Raw genomic sequence first — 17,588 nt, forward strand, 5'->3', positions numbered from 1 at the left:
ATATATATTTACAATATATGTATGTATATGTGTGCATATACACACATACACATACATATACATACACACACACTTCTGAGAACCCTTATTATGTGCAGCTCATGTAATCTAAGGACAGTCTTCACCTGCACACAACAGGACCTCCTGAACAACTGTGGCTAGATTTTAAAAGCTTATATTTCTAGGACAATGAAAAGAAAGGTTTTCAATGACTTGGACCACAGAAGCTGTACCCTCCTAAAGAAGTACTGTTTCTTTGGAACTCAAAATCTTGGGGAAGTGAATGCTGAAAACTAAAAATATATAAATTTTTAAAAAATAAAGCAGAAAAAAAATGTGTACCACCAGTCCAGGGATGCTATGAATATAACATTTGACTCTTGAATATATAGCCTACCTCCCCTAAGTAGCCCCCTACTATCTCCATATACCCACAATAATTTTGTTGCTTGTTGACTACGATATTGTTGAAGGCTCTTCAGGGTTTATCTACCTACACCCTTAGGAGCTTAGGAGTTATATTAAATAAATAAAGAAACCTTCAAAAAAAATACTGTTTCGGGTCAGCTAGGTGGCACAGTCGACACAGCTCCAGTCTCGGAGTCAGAAGGACCTGAGTTCAAAACTGATCTCACACACTTGACACTTACTAGCTGTGTGACCCTGGGCAAGTCACTTAACCCTGATTGCCTCACCAAAAAGGAAAAAAAAAGTACAGTTTCCAGAGATGTTTTGTCTCCTATAGATAAAAAAGTTGACTATTACCATCTTGGCTAAGGTTGCAATTGGGTAAAAAAATCTCATTCACCATATAACTAATTGGAATCTTTCTGGAAAGAAGTAGCTGCATTAGGTATCAGCATCACAGAAAAGGGTTTGGAGGATGACAGACTGGGTCACATTAGTTTGGGGTTCTTAACAGAGGTTAAGAACACGGGGTCCACAAACTCTTTCCAGTAGTCAATGGATAGATTTCAGGAGAGTTCATGAATGTGGATGGGGGAAAAATGTGTGCACATGTATATGTATATTTCAATATAATTGGTTTCCTTTGCAATTCTATTTTACTTTGTGCATTTAAAAGGTATAGTTTCCCAATACCTCCCCTCACTTGACCATCAATGTGCTTTTTAGTGCCAAGAGAAAGACTAAGAGTTTCCAATCGGTGGGCATGGTAAATTTTTGCTAGTCTGCAAGGCTAACAAAGTTCTTTCTTAAAACTGTAACTTTTTAAAAATCTGACTTCCAGTCCCCTTCTTCCTGATTTCCAATTCCTGCATCCTGAGAGCAGGTCCCTAAAGCTTTGGAGGGCAGGGCAATTCTCAATTAATGGTAGAAAAAAATTAAATATGTTACTATTTCAAGGTCTAGTTTGGATTGGAGAAAAAACGGACTAAACCCAGTGCTCTAAATAGGCTAGGAAGATAGCTCACTGTTTTTCAAGCGAGGCTGGGATTTACTCCTGAAAATTTGCATGCAAATTTAATTTTCTTAAACAGAATTCTATATTAAATGCGCAAATACTCACAACTTAAAGGAACCTTGCAGTAAATGGTTTTTTGTAATGTATATGATTCCTAATTTGTTTCATAAATTTTGGTTGTCATATAACAGATTTTCTTAAGAATAGGATACATCTGTTTTCTCATCATTATAGATGGACTACATTTACAAAGTCACAATTATCCTGAGAATACTAATTTGGCCTATCTTATTTAGTAATTGAGCCAAAACTGGGGAGAGTATTTTGACCAATTTATCCACATTGTTGCTCAAACCGTGATGTACAGGTACCTGAACTTGTAAAGACATTCAGCTCCAAACGTGAATTAAGGCCTTAGGTAATCATGTGTTTGCTGTATAGACCGATGAATACATTTGGCAAATCTTCCATCTGTGAAGTACTTAAAAGCAAAGGAGCCTTGGGTATTGATTAGTCTAGCCTACAAACCCTACCTCGTCATAGAGGCTATCTCAGTGGAGAGAAGTTAGTGTCCATCCCAAAACTAAACTTGAAAAAAGGTACCCTGGACCTATGCTTCTACCTGGGATGGGGGCAGTGGGAGGAGCAGGAGGAGAAGAAAGAAGGGAGGGACTTAAACACATGTGGTTAAGTCAGTGCCAATTAGTCTTCCTACGTTCCTCAAAACTCCAGGATTATATTTACCCCGGCCACTAAAATCTAAGAAACATACAAAACCCATAGCAATTTTGGATCCTGATAAAAAGACTGGCTAACATACCACTGAACAGTACGTTTTTGTTTTTGCTGTTCTTAGATTTAAACCAATATCCTTATTGCCACCACCACCTCCCCAAGAAAATCAAAAGGAACACTTCAAAAATATAAAAAAGGGGGAAAACAAAATGAAACAGATTCTCAACTCGCTTCTCTCTAACCCCAGTATAAAAGAAATGGAATTGTTTTCTGATCGCAAAGACAGTGAATCTTCTGACCTCTGCTTTTTTCCTGAATTTTATGACAATGGTTCTTCACCATTTTTCCTTCCTCTTTATGAACTCATACGTGTATGTTGTGTTTCATAGAAAATGAGACCATGTTAGCACAGCTCCAGGTGGTATTTCAGCAGGCTCTCTCTAGTGACCTTTTGGTTAAAAGTATGCAAGTGGACTTTTCATTAGTTCGGGGTAAACCAGTGCTACAGTCAGTGAAGTTTCCCCAACCTTTCTCTTCCTCTCATTAGGCATTCGCAGAGGAAGACAATATATCTTGGTCTTTAGGACTGAACTGACGTCCTGGAAAAGAGGGAGCAGCTGAAGACCACACATAGAGTACTTGGATTCAGATGCAACTCTGTAATGACTTGGATAGAGACAGAAGCCTGTGGCTTGTGCTATGAACCTCCTGGACGACTCGAAACCTTAGGCTGTTTCTAATTCTCACACACCAATGTCATTGTTTGTCCCCTTCTTAGGAATCTTGATTGAAATATGGCCTCTCTATATTCTAAGAGCTATCAACTCATTTCATGGTCACAGGCAGGTGACTTGAATGCTATGAATGACCCTTTTTTTCAGACTCAATTACCTTCTAGAATTAGACAACCGCAGAGTTTGAATGGATCTCAGAGATCACCCAGTCCAATCTTTACCTAAATCAAAATTATTCCCACAGCACTCCAATGAGTGGTCATCTGCTAAGAGGTAACACACTGCTTTCCAAGGCAACTCATTTTGCTTTTTGACTGCTTTTTTTAGGAAGTTTATCCTTATGTCCAGCCTAAAATATTCTACTAACTAAGACATTAATTAATAACTTTCATTGCTCCTAGCTCTGCCTCTAAAGGGCCAAACAGAAAGTTTTCTCTTCCCATGACAACCTTTCAAATATTTAAAGCAGCCATCATTTCCCTCCTAAGCTGCTCTCCTTTCCATGACAAACATCCCTGACTGCCTTCAAATAATCCACATAAGGCATGTTCTTGAGGCCCCTCACTCAACTGATTAAACTGATGGCTCTCCTATTGCTCTGCAATTTGCCAACATCCTTCCTAGAATGTGGAACATAAACAGAAGATGGTAATATAGATGTGATCTGACCAGTACAGCGTAGGGTGGGATTAACACCTGCCCTGAACAGAAGGATATCATGCCTGCTAATGAGACTAAGATTATATTAGCTTATCTTGGCTGTCATATCACATTGTTTTGACACACTGACCTTGAAGTCCATGAAAACTCTCAGGATCTTTTTCATGTGAACTGTTTTTCAGACAAATTACCTAATCTGGATTAACTTCAAAAAAGGTTATAGATAGTGCAACAGAGGGCTGTTTATCTTCAAGTGTGCAAACGATGCTAGACTAGCTTGTGCAATTCTCTTGGTTTAGTCATCGCTCAGTCTGTCACAGACACCGAAGTGATATGCAGAAACAGGAAATTACAGACTATTTTAAACAGCATGTTTTATTAAACTCGCTTGCTGAGGCATTCCATGGCAGGATGCTAGGTTTCAAGTGTTCATAACCTACATCTTTGCAAGTGCTTTTTTAACTGTGTTCTCCTGCCTAATATATGGCATGTTCATTGGGATGGAAAAAATCTCTACTGTGGTTACTATTTCACCCCAGGTCATGTAGCTATTTTACATAAAGAGAATAATTTATAGCTATACTGAAGGGAATACACCTTGCTACAAGCCTCTCATGCGCTGTATAATCCTAGGAAAGCAACAGAAACGCCTCACAGAGACTTTAAAGTTCCTGAATGCCTTTATTCTGTACCCAAAGTCAAAACATAGCAATCTCAAAATGAATACCAGTTAACTGTACGTAGAAATTGCCTGACCACCTTATTTTCCATTTCAAACTATGTATCTTTCATCACACCAATACTTCTACTTCCCCTTCTTTGGATAGCTTTATATTTTTAGACATTTATGGTTACTGTTGTCCTGAATCTCTCCTTTTTTCAAGGCCTGTAAAAGCTAGAAAGTATAGGACAATACCAATTATAATTATGAGTTAATTTTAAAACAAGGGGACAGGAATGTGAAAGGTGTTTAACAATAACATGGGAGGAAAATGAAATGTAATCAACACAATAGGAGGGGGAAAGGCAGTGAAAACTATAGGTATTTTCAATCTACCTTGAACATGTTTTCATGCTAACATTTTGTTAGGAAGGGATTAAGAGTCTGGTTTCAACCATATAAAAATCCTTAACACCATGACTTAAACTTATTGTAGGGGTGCCACTGTACTACAGATTGTTCTGTGCTCTGCTCTTGCTACAAACGGCAACATTTCAGAAGATGCACAATTTTCATCAGTCAGTCCACTAACACAAACAATGACAACCACCCACATTTGCAGATGTTCTTTATCAGGTCATGTTACCCACGTCCACTCCAACGCACCACATTTTTAATGGCTGACTTCCAAATGATAAGCGTCTCTGAATCCACTACATGGCTTGTACTCAAAGGTTTCCCAGCTCTGTACAATCTATCAATACTTGTACTCAATGGACTAACTACTTCTGAGAACTAACTACAATGCCACAATGATGCATCATAGGGGACTTTACTGGAGACCTTAATAGAATTTTTAAAAAATATTCCTTGATACAAACAAAATGCTACGTTCTAACAATGAACTCAAATGTTGATCTTACTTTACATAACTGATGTGCTCTTCAAAAGTTGCATGCAAATTAGACCTAAGTTTCTAGGCCTAAAAAATTGCTTTAACTGCTCTTTATTCATTTTTGTTCAATCATAAATAAGCAGATGAAACCTCAAAGTTTTTCTGCCTTTTTTTTCCCATCCTTCCTTCAGAGTCAAATAGGATCACAGGGAACACAGATTTAGAACTGAAAAGGGCTTTAGAGATTATTTAGCTCAACCTCTTCATTTTAGAGATGAAGAAGCTGTGGCCCAGAGAAGGCAGGTGACTTACTTTCATCAATTAAAGGAACCCTTGGGAAAGGGTTTGGGAAAATTTGTGATTTCTTTACAGTAAGTTTAAAAAAAAAACAAATTGCGGAATTCTGGATTAGAGCTGAATTGATTTTTAGTGGCTCAGGTATAACCAACCTATGAACAACAACATGGGCATTTAAAATGATGGTGTTTTGTGTATTCTAAAAGTATGGGATCACAAGACCACACTCACTCTTCAAGTAAGCAGCTGTAGCTGGTTCTAGAATGCTAACATTCGGGTGCCCAGTTTGGAAAGATATGATTAGCTTTATATGAAGCTTATTATTAAGAATGTGGTTCTGGAAAATCAAACCAGGCCTTTTTTTTCTTTAATCTTTGGTTAGAAAAGGAAAAAAACCAACCCTTTTGATTAGCCTTCCCCTTTTTCATATTTAAATATGTTACTGTTAAATTCATAATAAACATGTTACATTTGACAAATCAAGTTTCAACTAACTTTCCCTCTCCTTAACAAATGAATATAAAATTAGGCTTTAGTTTATATTAGAATTTTGTTTTAAAAATTAAGAAAAATATAAATTATTTGAAATGTTAGATATTTAACATTTTCCTAAAGTCTCCATGTTATAATAGAAACAGATAGTATGAAGAACATAAGGTTTCATACATTTTACTTTAAAATGCCACAAGTCTGCCAGATAAGTTATTTAAAACTCTGTACTACATCTTATTTAAGACAACCTTCTTTGGTCACTATCCACTTTAACTTCTAGGCATTGTCAGTATTGTGGTGGTGAGAAAGAAGAGGGAGAGAGAAATATATATCCATTAACCATTAAAGATATAAAATCTTAATGAATTTTGGTAATTTTAATAAATATATACCAAGTAAAACCTCACTTTACTACAACAACACGTTGGTATACAAGCATCTAATATCTACCATCAAATGTTTATCAAATATTGAAAATAAAGAACAGATATTACTAGACTATTCAGCTATAACACAAGAACATGTTTAAAAAATTGGTCCTTGTGGACAACTGTCCAAACAATGATACTACTCATACACTGTATGAATGAGACCTATATTTAATATTAATAGCAATAAATTTTTTTAAAAAAGCTTTTATCTTGGAGAAATTGGGGAGGAGGGACAAAACATATTTATTTCCATCATTTGATATTTACTTCCTGTGAAGCGCTGTTTGAGAATGTCCAAGCCAATTCATAACCTTGTAAATGGGAATATACTTTAGGTAGAAGATAGGTTGCGGGGAGTAGAGAAGGATGGGAGGGATCTTTCGGACACTTTTGAAAATGTATATGCTTAAGTGATGAAAATGAAGAATTTTGACCAAATCTATTTTAGCCACTGTAGATTCAAGTCCCATTTCTCCAAAATAACTTTTCAGAAACTAAAATCTTTACATTCAAGATAGAACCTTATTGATCGCCACATCATTTATTAAGATTGTGCTTCTTAATTAACAGCAAAAGTCATATATAAAAAAACCACATGCTTTTATAATCTAAAGGAGTGAAATTATGCAAAACAGATTAAAGTATAAAGCATGCCACTGGTTCATGAACTTCATTATACAAAAAAACAAAAACAAAAACAAAAAAACAACAAACCCCAGCAACAGACTGTTGCCATAGAAATGCACAAGCAGCTAGTGCTGGTTTATAACAGATCTCTCTATTGTTTCCTCAATCCCTTTCTAAAAATGCCAAATCCAAAAGCAATTGGGCATTGAAAAAAGGAAGAATAGAGACGTCGAATAAAAAGTTGAACTCAATATTTCAAATGTAACAGTTTTCGAACAATATTGATCCACCCTGTGTGTTATTTTCTGTTTGTTAAATCCCTGCTGTAACTCTGATTTTATCCTTAATTTTCACAATGGCAAAAATTAAGATAAAGTAAGGCACCAAAAAACGCCCTGTATGACAACAGACCTCCAAAAACCTCTTTACTCATCACAGGCAAGCTAGAGACTTGCGAGTGACTCCATTCCATGTAGTTTGTTTTTATTACGGTTCCATAAACAGGTGTGTTTCATTATATTACATACCAATTTCTTCAGTCACCCAAGACTGTTAAATGCCAATATTTAACAGTGTCTATACCAGAGTGTGAAGCCAGTTCACCTGATTTCACTATATCCAGTCTTTTACTCAGAATAAATACTGTATCGTATATATGAACCAGATAACCCTAGCTGAAAATATTGATGTGCTTACCAAATAACTAGCTAATTAATTGGCAAGCTTGATGACCTTTCTTAGTTAGTCACAGACTTCTTGCAAGGCAAAGGACATATAAAGGGGCTCCTTATCCCCAATTTGATCTACTGGTCTTTTCTGTTACAAACTAAGATATACTTGTAAGCAGTAATTCAACTGTTTTCTCTGTGAAATCTCCGTATTTATAAGTAGCTCACTGATGCAGATTGTACAGATGTTTTATGCAATCTGCTCTCCGGGCATTAAAACTACACGACATGTTTATGGCATAATTGTATCAGTTGTACAAAACTATAAAATCCATTCAAAATAAAATTTATGATAGCTAATTGATCATGCTGTGCATGCTTCAAAGTTACAGCAAAAAGATGGCTCATATTTTACTTCCTTTGCTGCAGCACAGTTTATTACTTGGTAAAGATTCCTTTTTCCTTAAGGATTTTTTCCAAGATTCACTTACATTGCTTTTTTCATTACACCCAGTCTCAAAATAATCATAAAATTTGCCTTTACATTCAAGAGCATGGTCGCCTCTCATAGGTTCCCGATTTAGGGTTACGCCATCTCTCTCAGTTTCATTATTTGCTTTCTCATCACTTAATTTGGCCTTTTCCTGAATGCCAGGAGACCTGGCATTAGTAATGAATATTTCATTGGCAGGTATCTGGTCATCACTTCTGTAAAGAGGTGCACTGCTTATGCCATAATCCACCTGGTGGGAACAACTTGGCAAAGACATAGGGGTAGAAGGGGAGGAAGAGGAGGAGGAAGAAGAGGGTGAAGCAGAAGAATTTCCCCCATGAGCACTAACAGAGAAGGGTAAATTTAGATAGTGACCACCACATTCCTGGTAGAAGCAGCAGGCATGAAACTTGTCACAGTCCTCTTTTGTCATCCGGATTCGTTTTCGGTAAGGACAGTCTTGGGCCATGAACCACTCCTGGGCGGAGGCTCCGCTAAAGGAGCAGGCAGAAAAGCACCAGTTATTCTGCATGATAATTTCTCCATGGATCCTTTTCATTAAGTTATTTATAAGCACAGATCTTCGGAGATATACTTCAGGGTCATCGATAAACTTTAGCTTTTCTAAGGACATGTAAAGGATGTGAGCTCGTTCCTCAAAAATGGATATGGTCTAAAATCAAAGAGGAAGAGAAAGGAGAGAAGGTTTAGAAGGTTTAGAGGCCAACATTGAACAACCACAACGCAATGCCTTCTCTATCTGCAGGTACATCATTTTCACTTGGGAATTGTGTGGACTTATTTCTCCAAGCCCCCTCCCCGAAAGAAGCCTCTGTTCACCCTTCATCACACAGATCATCCTGCTCTGTAGTGACTCCTCAAGCTGACCAAGCAGATTAGAAGCCAACCTCTCTTTCCCCAAACAAACCTCAGAAATAAGGGAAATTCAGGCTTCTTGCTGCCCCAGGGTTTTGTCACTGGGGAAAATTGTTAAGATGCTAAGATGCAACTAACAAGGCACACTTCAAGAGTATTTCAAACCCAAACTTGCAGGAGGACTCTGAATCCGTCAGTCAGCTGGGACTAAGAGATTCTGGCTTTAAACCTCATCCCTCCTTTTAATCCTTTTTGCCTCATGCTTGCAACTGGATAACACTAATCCAAGAGGCCCAGGTCCTGAGAGGATCTACCACTTGAAGGTCCACTAGGGACTGGGGAGCAGTTAAGGAGAAATTAGAGGGCCTATCATTGCACTGAGTGATCTATCAGTGGATACCTAATGTTCTACTACTTAAGAATCAATGTAAATCATAAAAAAACTGAAAATATTGTTAGCATCCTAAAGCAGAAAATAAAACGGACTAACCTATGCTCACATTCCAATGGGAAAGTTCTTTCAGTTCACAAGAAAGACAAATTTGTAGGTTAACGTGGTAAACCATGAACTAAGTCAGTCCATGCAACACAAGAACTATTAATGTGTATGTGTGTGTGTATGAGGCATCCTTCATGAACGACAAAAAAAAATCAAAATGATCAGGAGAGAAATTAAATTTATAAACTCCTCTACAGATCACTATTTCTGATGAACTTGGTAGACATTTTAAACGAAAGTAAGAATGGGTTCTGAAATGATTAAATTGCCAGTTTCATAATAGTAATTACTTTGCTATCACTTGTTTTCCATTCTACCACAAAATAAATAAATAAATTTCCCCCCCCCCAATGCTTCAGTGTCCATAGGTGGCTTGGACACACATTCAGAAACACCTGTCCTGTATGTTTGGATAGATGTGTAATTAGCATTGATCATAATGGCAGTCAGGCAGAGGCTTCAAACTGTTTGGATATAACAAAATGTATATTGTGTGAAAGTCTGAAGAGTAATCCCAACCTATAATTTAATACCAAAATAATAGGACCATAAGAAAAATTATCATTCCTTAAGATTATTTCATTTTGTTGTTTCTAGAGAAAGGAGTCTCCACCTCTTTATTTCTTAAACTCCTTCTGAAAATTAAACATCTCCCTGCAAAGTAACAATTAATGTGGCCAAGAACTGGTTCGTTTTCTTTGCTTGGGTGGCACAATTCAATTTCTGGAACTTCATCAAGCAACTCTTCCTAAATATCTTAAACTCTTAATAAAAATGACTATTCAAAAAAAAAGCATACTTTATGGTTACAGCTGCTGAGTGGTGGGTGAAAATCCTCTTCTTCCACATACTTCCTCTTAAAGTATGTGATCTTGGATGTTGTGATAGGATTTGAAATTCCCCTGTAATGTGATCCTGTGGTAATAAATCAGATATGACAAATGACATGCGGTTTGCCAGAGGTTCTCCAAACAAAACACTTTCCTTTTCTAGTACAGGATAACTCTGCTACATATTTGTCTGTACATGTGGTGATTAAAAATAAACATCTGTCATAATAGTAACTATCTCATGGAATCCTAGGCCTCAAGTCTTTTCTTCAGTCAATTTCAGAGAAAATAGTTTGCTTCAGCATTGCTAGAACACTTGCCTTAATATTTTCATTTGGAAAATTTTCACTCTTTATTTACAGGCAAACAGCAGAATTAATTAGTGGAAAGAATCCAAAAGCTCTGAGTTATAGTAGTTTTATTTTCAAAACACTTAATAAAACCCATGCACCTATTAAAATGGTAACACAGCACTGAACCCAAGTATACCTCATTGTATCTGTGTGTATATGTACACACAGACACACTCTATAACCAGCAACCTCACCTGAAGAAAACCACAGAGCCTACACTAAGAAAGTAATGTAACTATTATTTATATGTAATGGTTACCCTTCCTAAATTATTAGTGGCCCTAAGAATGAAAACACATCTGTCTGTCTGTGTTAATACAACTTTGTATTTCAAAAGCTAAAATTTTAGTTTCCTTACATAAAATGTTCAGTTAGCACAGGTCTATGCATTTTAGTCACAAAATATATTATGATAAAAATGAAAAGATATTTTAAAACTACAACTTCATGAGAAAATCTATTTTGTACCCTTTTAACAGTTCAAAATTTTATTAAGCCTGTCTTACACTTCATGTTTTACATAATAATTCATATTTCATTATAATTCAAAAGAATTTACCTTATAGTATAAGAGCAAAAGAGATGGTCATAAGCTGAAGAAACAAACTGTTATTTTGTTGGCTTAAAGAATGCCCTAACATTCTTTGTAAAGCCAATTGCGTGCTCGGCATAAAAGAAATAGCTCAGAACTGCTAGCCAAAAGTACCATTTCTTTTTATTCCATTGGATAAAGATTTCATTGTCAAGCCTACCAAGGGCTAATGTCGCTCTAAGAAAACCATATGCTTCCACAGAGGGTGAAATTAAAACCAAAATGTTGCCCCGGGGTTTTTCCAGGTTAGGTTTTTTAATGTTAATTTTAAAAAACAACAGAACCAGCTGCAAGACCTGTACAAGCCACACTAATCCATGTAGATACAGTTTTAGATGTCATTAAACACTACAATCAGTTCTTTCCCACTAAAGCCCTGGAGTTCTTATTACAGTCAAAATATAGCCCTGGAATGGAACCCCAGTAGTGTCCATTCTAGCCATTCAAAAGGAAGTCCCGGAGGCACCGGGTTGGAGCTCCCCCACCCCCAGTGCCCAGGCTGGCTTCAGTGTGGAGCAGGTGAAAGGGAGGGACAGTACCTGCCAGAGAGTGGCAGGCCCCTCTGTCCCCCTGGGGGGGAGCCTGGAGAGGACCTGAGGGGCTGCAGTGGCTGTAGCAGTCGGATTCCCATAGTGTCTGGTACTCAGCAATTTCGGCAGCTCCTTCCGAAACAATAGGATCACAGAATCTATTCATGGACAGAACCAGAGTCATCTCTGACAACCTTAAATCTGGAAGAAGAAAAATAACCTTAATCAAAATCAAACTAGAGGCTCGTGGCATTTTCCTTCCTTGGCAGCAGGGAGACTTTAACTTCTAGGTTTTCCTATGGCCTCTTCGATATTCTCCATTCCAAAAAGAGAAGGTTAAGAGCCCAGAGCTCAACTCTCGTCGCCTCTTCTTTAGTTCAGCCCCTCGTTCAGCAATCTGCATTTCACGGGCGGATCTTTAAAACCCCATTTCTTATTGTTCTCCAGATTCCCTTCAGCCCTCTCTCAGAGAGCTGCCTGGCCTCCCTAACACGTTTTCCTCAAGACCTTCCCACAGAAAACTCACCACTGAGAAGCCAAAAGCCCCGCATTTTTCTTTCTATTAATAATAGAAAATCAATTTTCTAGACAGTCCCTAGAGGTTTTCCTTTGATGAAATCCGTTAATCAATCAATGAAAAAAAAAAAAAAAAAGGGAAAGCCCCTAGTACAATACCAACTGATGCTCACAGGTCTACAAATCAGTTCAGTTGTTTTCCACTCTCCTCGAATTTCCAGAAATGCTGCTTCCTCTAAGACATTGTGGGGTGTCCCCCTCCCTTTTCTTATCCAAAAATGAAGCAGACAGAGACACTTGGTAGTTGTTTCCACTAGCCCTGATCGGACTGAACTGGATCTGCCTCCAGTCAAAACACTGTGAGATTAAGACAGAAAACTGGCTCCAGTTTCAAGCCGTGAGTTGCAATCCCATAGGAGCCAAGCACAACATCAACTGAGCAGGCAGAATATTAAACAGGAGCCAGAGCTTCAGGGCCAGAGGCAGCTTACAACTTCTCACGTTGCAAAACCTAGACACCAGAAGAAAACTTTCCGAAGAGACTTCTTCATCATCAGTGGCCTCTTCTCTAGCACAGAAATAAATGCAGTCACCACAGGGAGTCTGGGTTCCTACATATCCCTGTAGTTTCCACCTCATCCCCAACCTCTCTCTAACCAAATCCAAAAAGTCCCCACTATTGCCCTAAGGAGAAGGAAATGGCAAACCACTCCAGTAGCTTTGCCAAGAAAACCCCATGGACAGTATTGGCGTGGTACCGACTATGGGGTCATGAAGAGTCAGATATGACTGAACAACAACAACAATTTCCCCAAGGATAAATTTCTCTACTTAATTCTTGAATAGGTTTGAGGGAAGGAGAAGAAGATTGGTACCCAAACAAGTGAGAGAGCTGTGGATTAAAAAAACAAAAAGTTTGCACAGTGAAACTATGACTATCATTAGCCTTACAACTAGAACCCAGTGCACCAAATAAGGTATAGCCAAGTCCCAATTAGGGCAAATCACGAATCTCCTGAAGCGTTTGCATCACTCAAATTTTGCACTGTCGTACTGTGCATTGGGCTAGAACCAGTTCCCCCATTTCACATAATCTTATAACTTTGCTTAGTGTGAATGAGACATATTTAACCACTTTATGACAATGTATTATTCGCACTAATCGGTTCCTCCCCACCATCTTGTCTCAGCCGTATGTCAGCTGCTTGATTTCAAAGGAGACAAAGATTCTCCTATCTCGGTACCTAGTTCAAAGGATTGTCAAAGAGAATGGTGATAAGCCTATATTCTTTTTAACAGTGACTGTCTTTCACAACTCTCAAATATATACGAGAGGTCCAATTTATCCTTCCTTCTTCAAATGTGCAATCTGGAATGCTCTAAGGAAAGGGACAGATCAACAGAAGGATATTCTCATATATCTCAATGTTCTCTGGAGGTCCTCTTTAAGATAAAGAAAACACAATCAAAAGATATAGATCAATTAAAATAATACTGGTGTTTGAACCTCAAAGCACTTGACCCACACTACTGTTAACTTCATAATCCTGTCATTTCTCAGACTCACTATATTCTGGAAATAAGGAAAGCAAAGAGGTCAGGCGGCTTTCGCCAGTGATTTCAGTCCTGAGTCTGGCTCTGAGATCCTCCATGTTTCAAAAGATGCTATAAAGAGTGATCAGGGGAGCTCACTGACAAATTCCGGAGTGTTTACGCCGAAAATGTCGAAGTGATGCTTTAAAAGAAAGAGTTGATGGCACATGCCATTTCTTTTACTATTTGACAGTTGTCACCAAAAATAATTTGGCCTGGAGAAATAGAACAAAGCAAGTCATCCTGTCTTCCCTTCCAACTCTGCACCCTATGTGTCAAATCTCAAATGACAATGTCCCTGGTAGACAGTCACATACCTGGTCTACTTTCTTATTGATCTGTTCTTCTAGTCAACTAGATGAGGACTTCTAGGACCAAAGAGATCATAGTTTTGCACCAGTCAGCAGATTTCTCTCCCTTGCTGACTCCAGCAATGTTTTCCATATTTATCTTTCCATTTGATTCAGAGAACCAGGTCCACATATACTTGCTTACATAATATATGCGACTATAAACAAAAGTCAACAACCATAAGTTCCAATTTTCAACCTGTTACAGCAGTTATTTTGTTTATTAAAATGAGCCTGTGCTTATACATAAAAGGTAGTAAAGAATCTCTCAGTATTTCTATTTCACAGAACTGTATTTCTATCACTCTGAATTTTAATTTAACTGGAGCTTGTTGGCATAAGTTTTTTTGACGGTTTTTAAAAAAAACCCTAACAAGTTTTCCATTTTGAATTAGAAACATGCAACACAACCAAGGATACACTGGGGAAACTAAGTACTACAAGTGGTTTTTCACAGCTCTGTGAAAACAGAAAAGAACAAGGATGCGGCAGGTTCTTGGGAGGGAAGATAGGGACAGAGGGAGTAGGAGGATGATGTAGGGAAGGTTTTTCAGTTACTAAGTCTTTATGGTCAATGTTTCACTTTTACTACTGAATTAACAAAGTGATGGGAGGTGACCTTATTGAATTGTTATGAACGACCACTATTTGCTTAAGTCAGCTCCCAGCAATAACTACCAATGGTTTACACTATCCCATTCAGAATATCATTGACTAAGATAACACTTCAAATGAGATTTATATTTTAATTCTTCCATTGTAGTCAGAGTTATTGAATAAGTCTTAGGTAGATGCTATTACAGAATATAACCTTAAAAGTTGGTATTGAAGACAGGGTTCTTTTTAAAGAGAGGGGAGCCTGAGGTATAAAAGGATGTTAAAGTGAATGGAATGACACCTATTGGCATCCCCAGAAAGTTTAGGGTTAGAATGTCAAGCTTTGGCAGCCGCTACTCATAGTGGTTTCCATCCATTGCTACTTGCTCTGTTTTTCCAGGTTAACTTGGACTTCTTTCCTTAAATCCGTTATAATGTTAATTGGAGTATACTGACAATCACACTGTAAAACAGGATCTTATAAGATACCCAAGAAACTGAGAAGGTACTCTTTGGCTATGGATTTTTAGCATAATCCTGAAAACTAGGTGAAATTCAATTAAGAAATCTAATTGCAAAAAATGTTATTAGTCTGATTCCTTTCCTTGAAAGCAAGGAAATAAAAATGTAAGGCTTTTAATTCACTTTTAGCTCTGAGGTTCTGTCTCTTTCAGGTGGGTGACTATAGAGCTCTACTGACCCACTCAATTCTGTGACGAGAGCAAAGCTCTAAAGAGAAGTAACAAAACACCCCTCCTTTCAAAACTGGCTTGGCTGGGCATAAGATCATCTTTGGTCCGGCCTCACTGACTCTTCAGCCACAAACGGTGAAAGGAAGCTTTAGGACAGACAGCGCGAGCCAAGGGAGGCTGAAGGAAGGGGATTTGGGGAAGCGGGGACAAGTGGCTGCTGTCAGGCTGTCCCTGGCCCGCGCAGGGCGATCCATCTCTTTCTGAAGGAATCTGGTGGGGACAGGCCGGCACACCCCACTCTTCGCTTGTGGCGGCCTCTGTGGCACAATCACTGATTATGCTCCCAGTGTCAATGTCGTAGTAAATTAGCAGTTCTCCGGGGTTAATGAGCACTGCCTTTTTCTCGTCTGTCCCTAGGAGAAAGTAAATAAAACCCGAAGTGTTTGGGAACAAAGAGCAAGTTGTCTTTCCGTGGTGTCGTATGTTCCTTTCCCTAAAGAATGAGAGCTATTATTTTACACACACACACACACACACACACACACACATTCACTCACTCTCTCTCTCTCTCCCTCCCTCTGTCTCTCATACTCTCTCTTTTAAAACAAGTTTCCTTCTAAGGGAAATAAACACCAAAGGTAGGATTCCAAGGAAATGACTCATGGCTATTGGCAGTGGCGCAGGCTCGGCCCGCTCCGGCCCCGGCCCCGAGCTCCAGCCTGCAGCAGATGCCGAGCTCGCTCTCCCTCCGGTCCGTGCCAAACCTATTCTGAGCCCCGGGGGATGGATGCGGGGAGTCTCCCCGGTTCCCCAGCTCCGCGCCCTCGGCTGCCGCGGCTGGCGGGCGGGGCTCTCCCGGTGACCGCCTCCCCGCAGCTGCACCCGCGGCGAGCCAGGCACACGGGAAAGTTGCTAAGGCCCAGGAGGAGGAGGAGGGAGGAAGGGAGGAGAGGCGGAGGCGTGGACCAGGCGGGCAGCAGCCTGAGCCCCGCCGCGGAGGTGAGCTGAGGACAGAGCAGCCGCCGCCGCCGCCGCTTCCCGCCAAGCCCGCAGCGCAGCTCCGCGGCTAGGGGAGAAGAGCGCGGGGGTGGAGGTGGCGGGGGTGGGGAGGTGGAGGGGGACAGGAGGTGCCATTTAATGCATTTCTTTTTTTCTTGCAAAGGCGCGCTCCTGCCGCCCACACGCCTTCCCTCCTCCCCCTCAACCGCGAGGCGCAGGGGAATGGGAAAGGGGCAGGCCAGCGCCCCCGGGGGGTCCCCCTGACAGTCTGCACCCACCCGTAGGAGGTGGGGAGGGGGCGCTGCCGAGGCCGCCCGGCAGCCGGAGGAGGGAGCGGCGGCTGGAGGGGGCCCCCGCCTAGTCGGGCGAGCAGCGGCGCGCGCCAGCGCCGGGGAAGAGGAAAAACCCGCGCTTCTTCCCTCCCTCCCGGGCCGCCCGCCCGCGCGCGCCCAGCTCCGCTGCCGCGGGAAAGGCCGGCTGGTATTGTGTGGGTGCGCGCGCGCCTGTGACCGTGGAGAGCCCCCCCCACGCCCCCCCCACCCCTCCTCGGGCGAGCGGTCAGTGCCACCCCGGCCCCCGCGGCGCGCGCGCGCGACCCCTTCACCTCCTCCCGCCCCCACCCCTGGGCAACGGTCACGGCGGCCGCCCACGAAGCCCACGCGGGCTCTTACCGCGGGGTCAGCCGGGAGGTAGCGGCGTGGGTGCTGCTGCTTCTCCTCCTCCTGCTCTGCTCCACCTCAGCGGCGGGCGGGCGCTCACCCCACGCCCCGAGCTCCCCCGTTCTCCTGGCCCCCACCGTACGCGCCCGCTGCAGGGAACCCCGGGCGGCTCGTCCCGCGGCCCGGCGCTGCGAGGTCGGCGGCTGGGGCTGCCCGGCAGGTCCCGCTGGCCTCCTCTGAGCCGCCGCCGCCGCTCCTCCAGACTGTTATGATAATGAGCGGCTCAGTCTAGCGAGGAGCGTGTGAAACCCGTCAATCCTGTTTCCCATTTCCCCGTGGGTTTCCGAGGAGAGGTTTTCAGGATGCCCCCAGGGTTAGAGAGCGAG

The 17,588-nt window shown here is 40.9% G+C and overlaps 1 protein-coding gene across 2 annotated transcripts; it reads right to left on the bottom strand.

The window, feature by feature from the left end:
* Positions 1–6,255: 6,255 nt before the first annotated feature.
* Positions 6,256–17,303, bottom strand: SERTAD4 (SERTA domain containing 4). Of its 2 annotated transcripts, none has more exons than XM_027871732.1 (4): positions 17,215–17,303; positions 11,806–11,997; positions 10,291–10,406; positions 6,256–8,789 (listed from the first exon to the last, which is right to left on the bottom strand). In XM_027871732.1, the coding sequence occupies exons 2-4, from the start codon at positions 11,978–11,980 to the stop codon at positions 8,028–8,030; spliced, it is 1,053 nt and encodes a 350-aa protein (XP_027727533.1). In that variant the 5' UTR covers positions 11,981–11,997; positions 17,215–17,303; the 3' UTR covers positions 6,256–8,027. The 2 variants fall into 2 exon arrangements, with proteins under 2 accessions (XP_027727533.1, XP_027727534.1); XM_027871733.1 differs by lacking the exon at positions 17,215–17,303 and adding an exon at positions 12,486–12,978.
* Positions 17,304–17,588: the final 285 nt, after the last annotated feature.

The sequence above is a fragment of the Vombatus ursinus genome, unplaced genomic scaffold (genome assembly GCF_900497805.2).
Source record: "Vombatus ursinus unplaced genomic scaffold, bare-nosed wombat genome assembly UNPS02014798.1, whole genome shotgun sequence".
NCBI lineage: Eukaryota > Metazoa > Chordata > Mammalia > Diprotodontia > Vombatidae > Vombatus > Vombatus ursinus.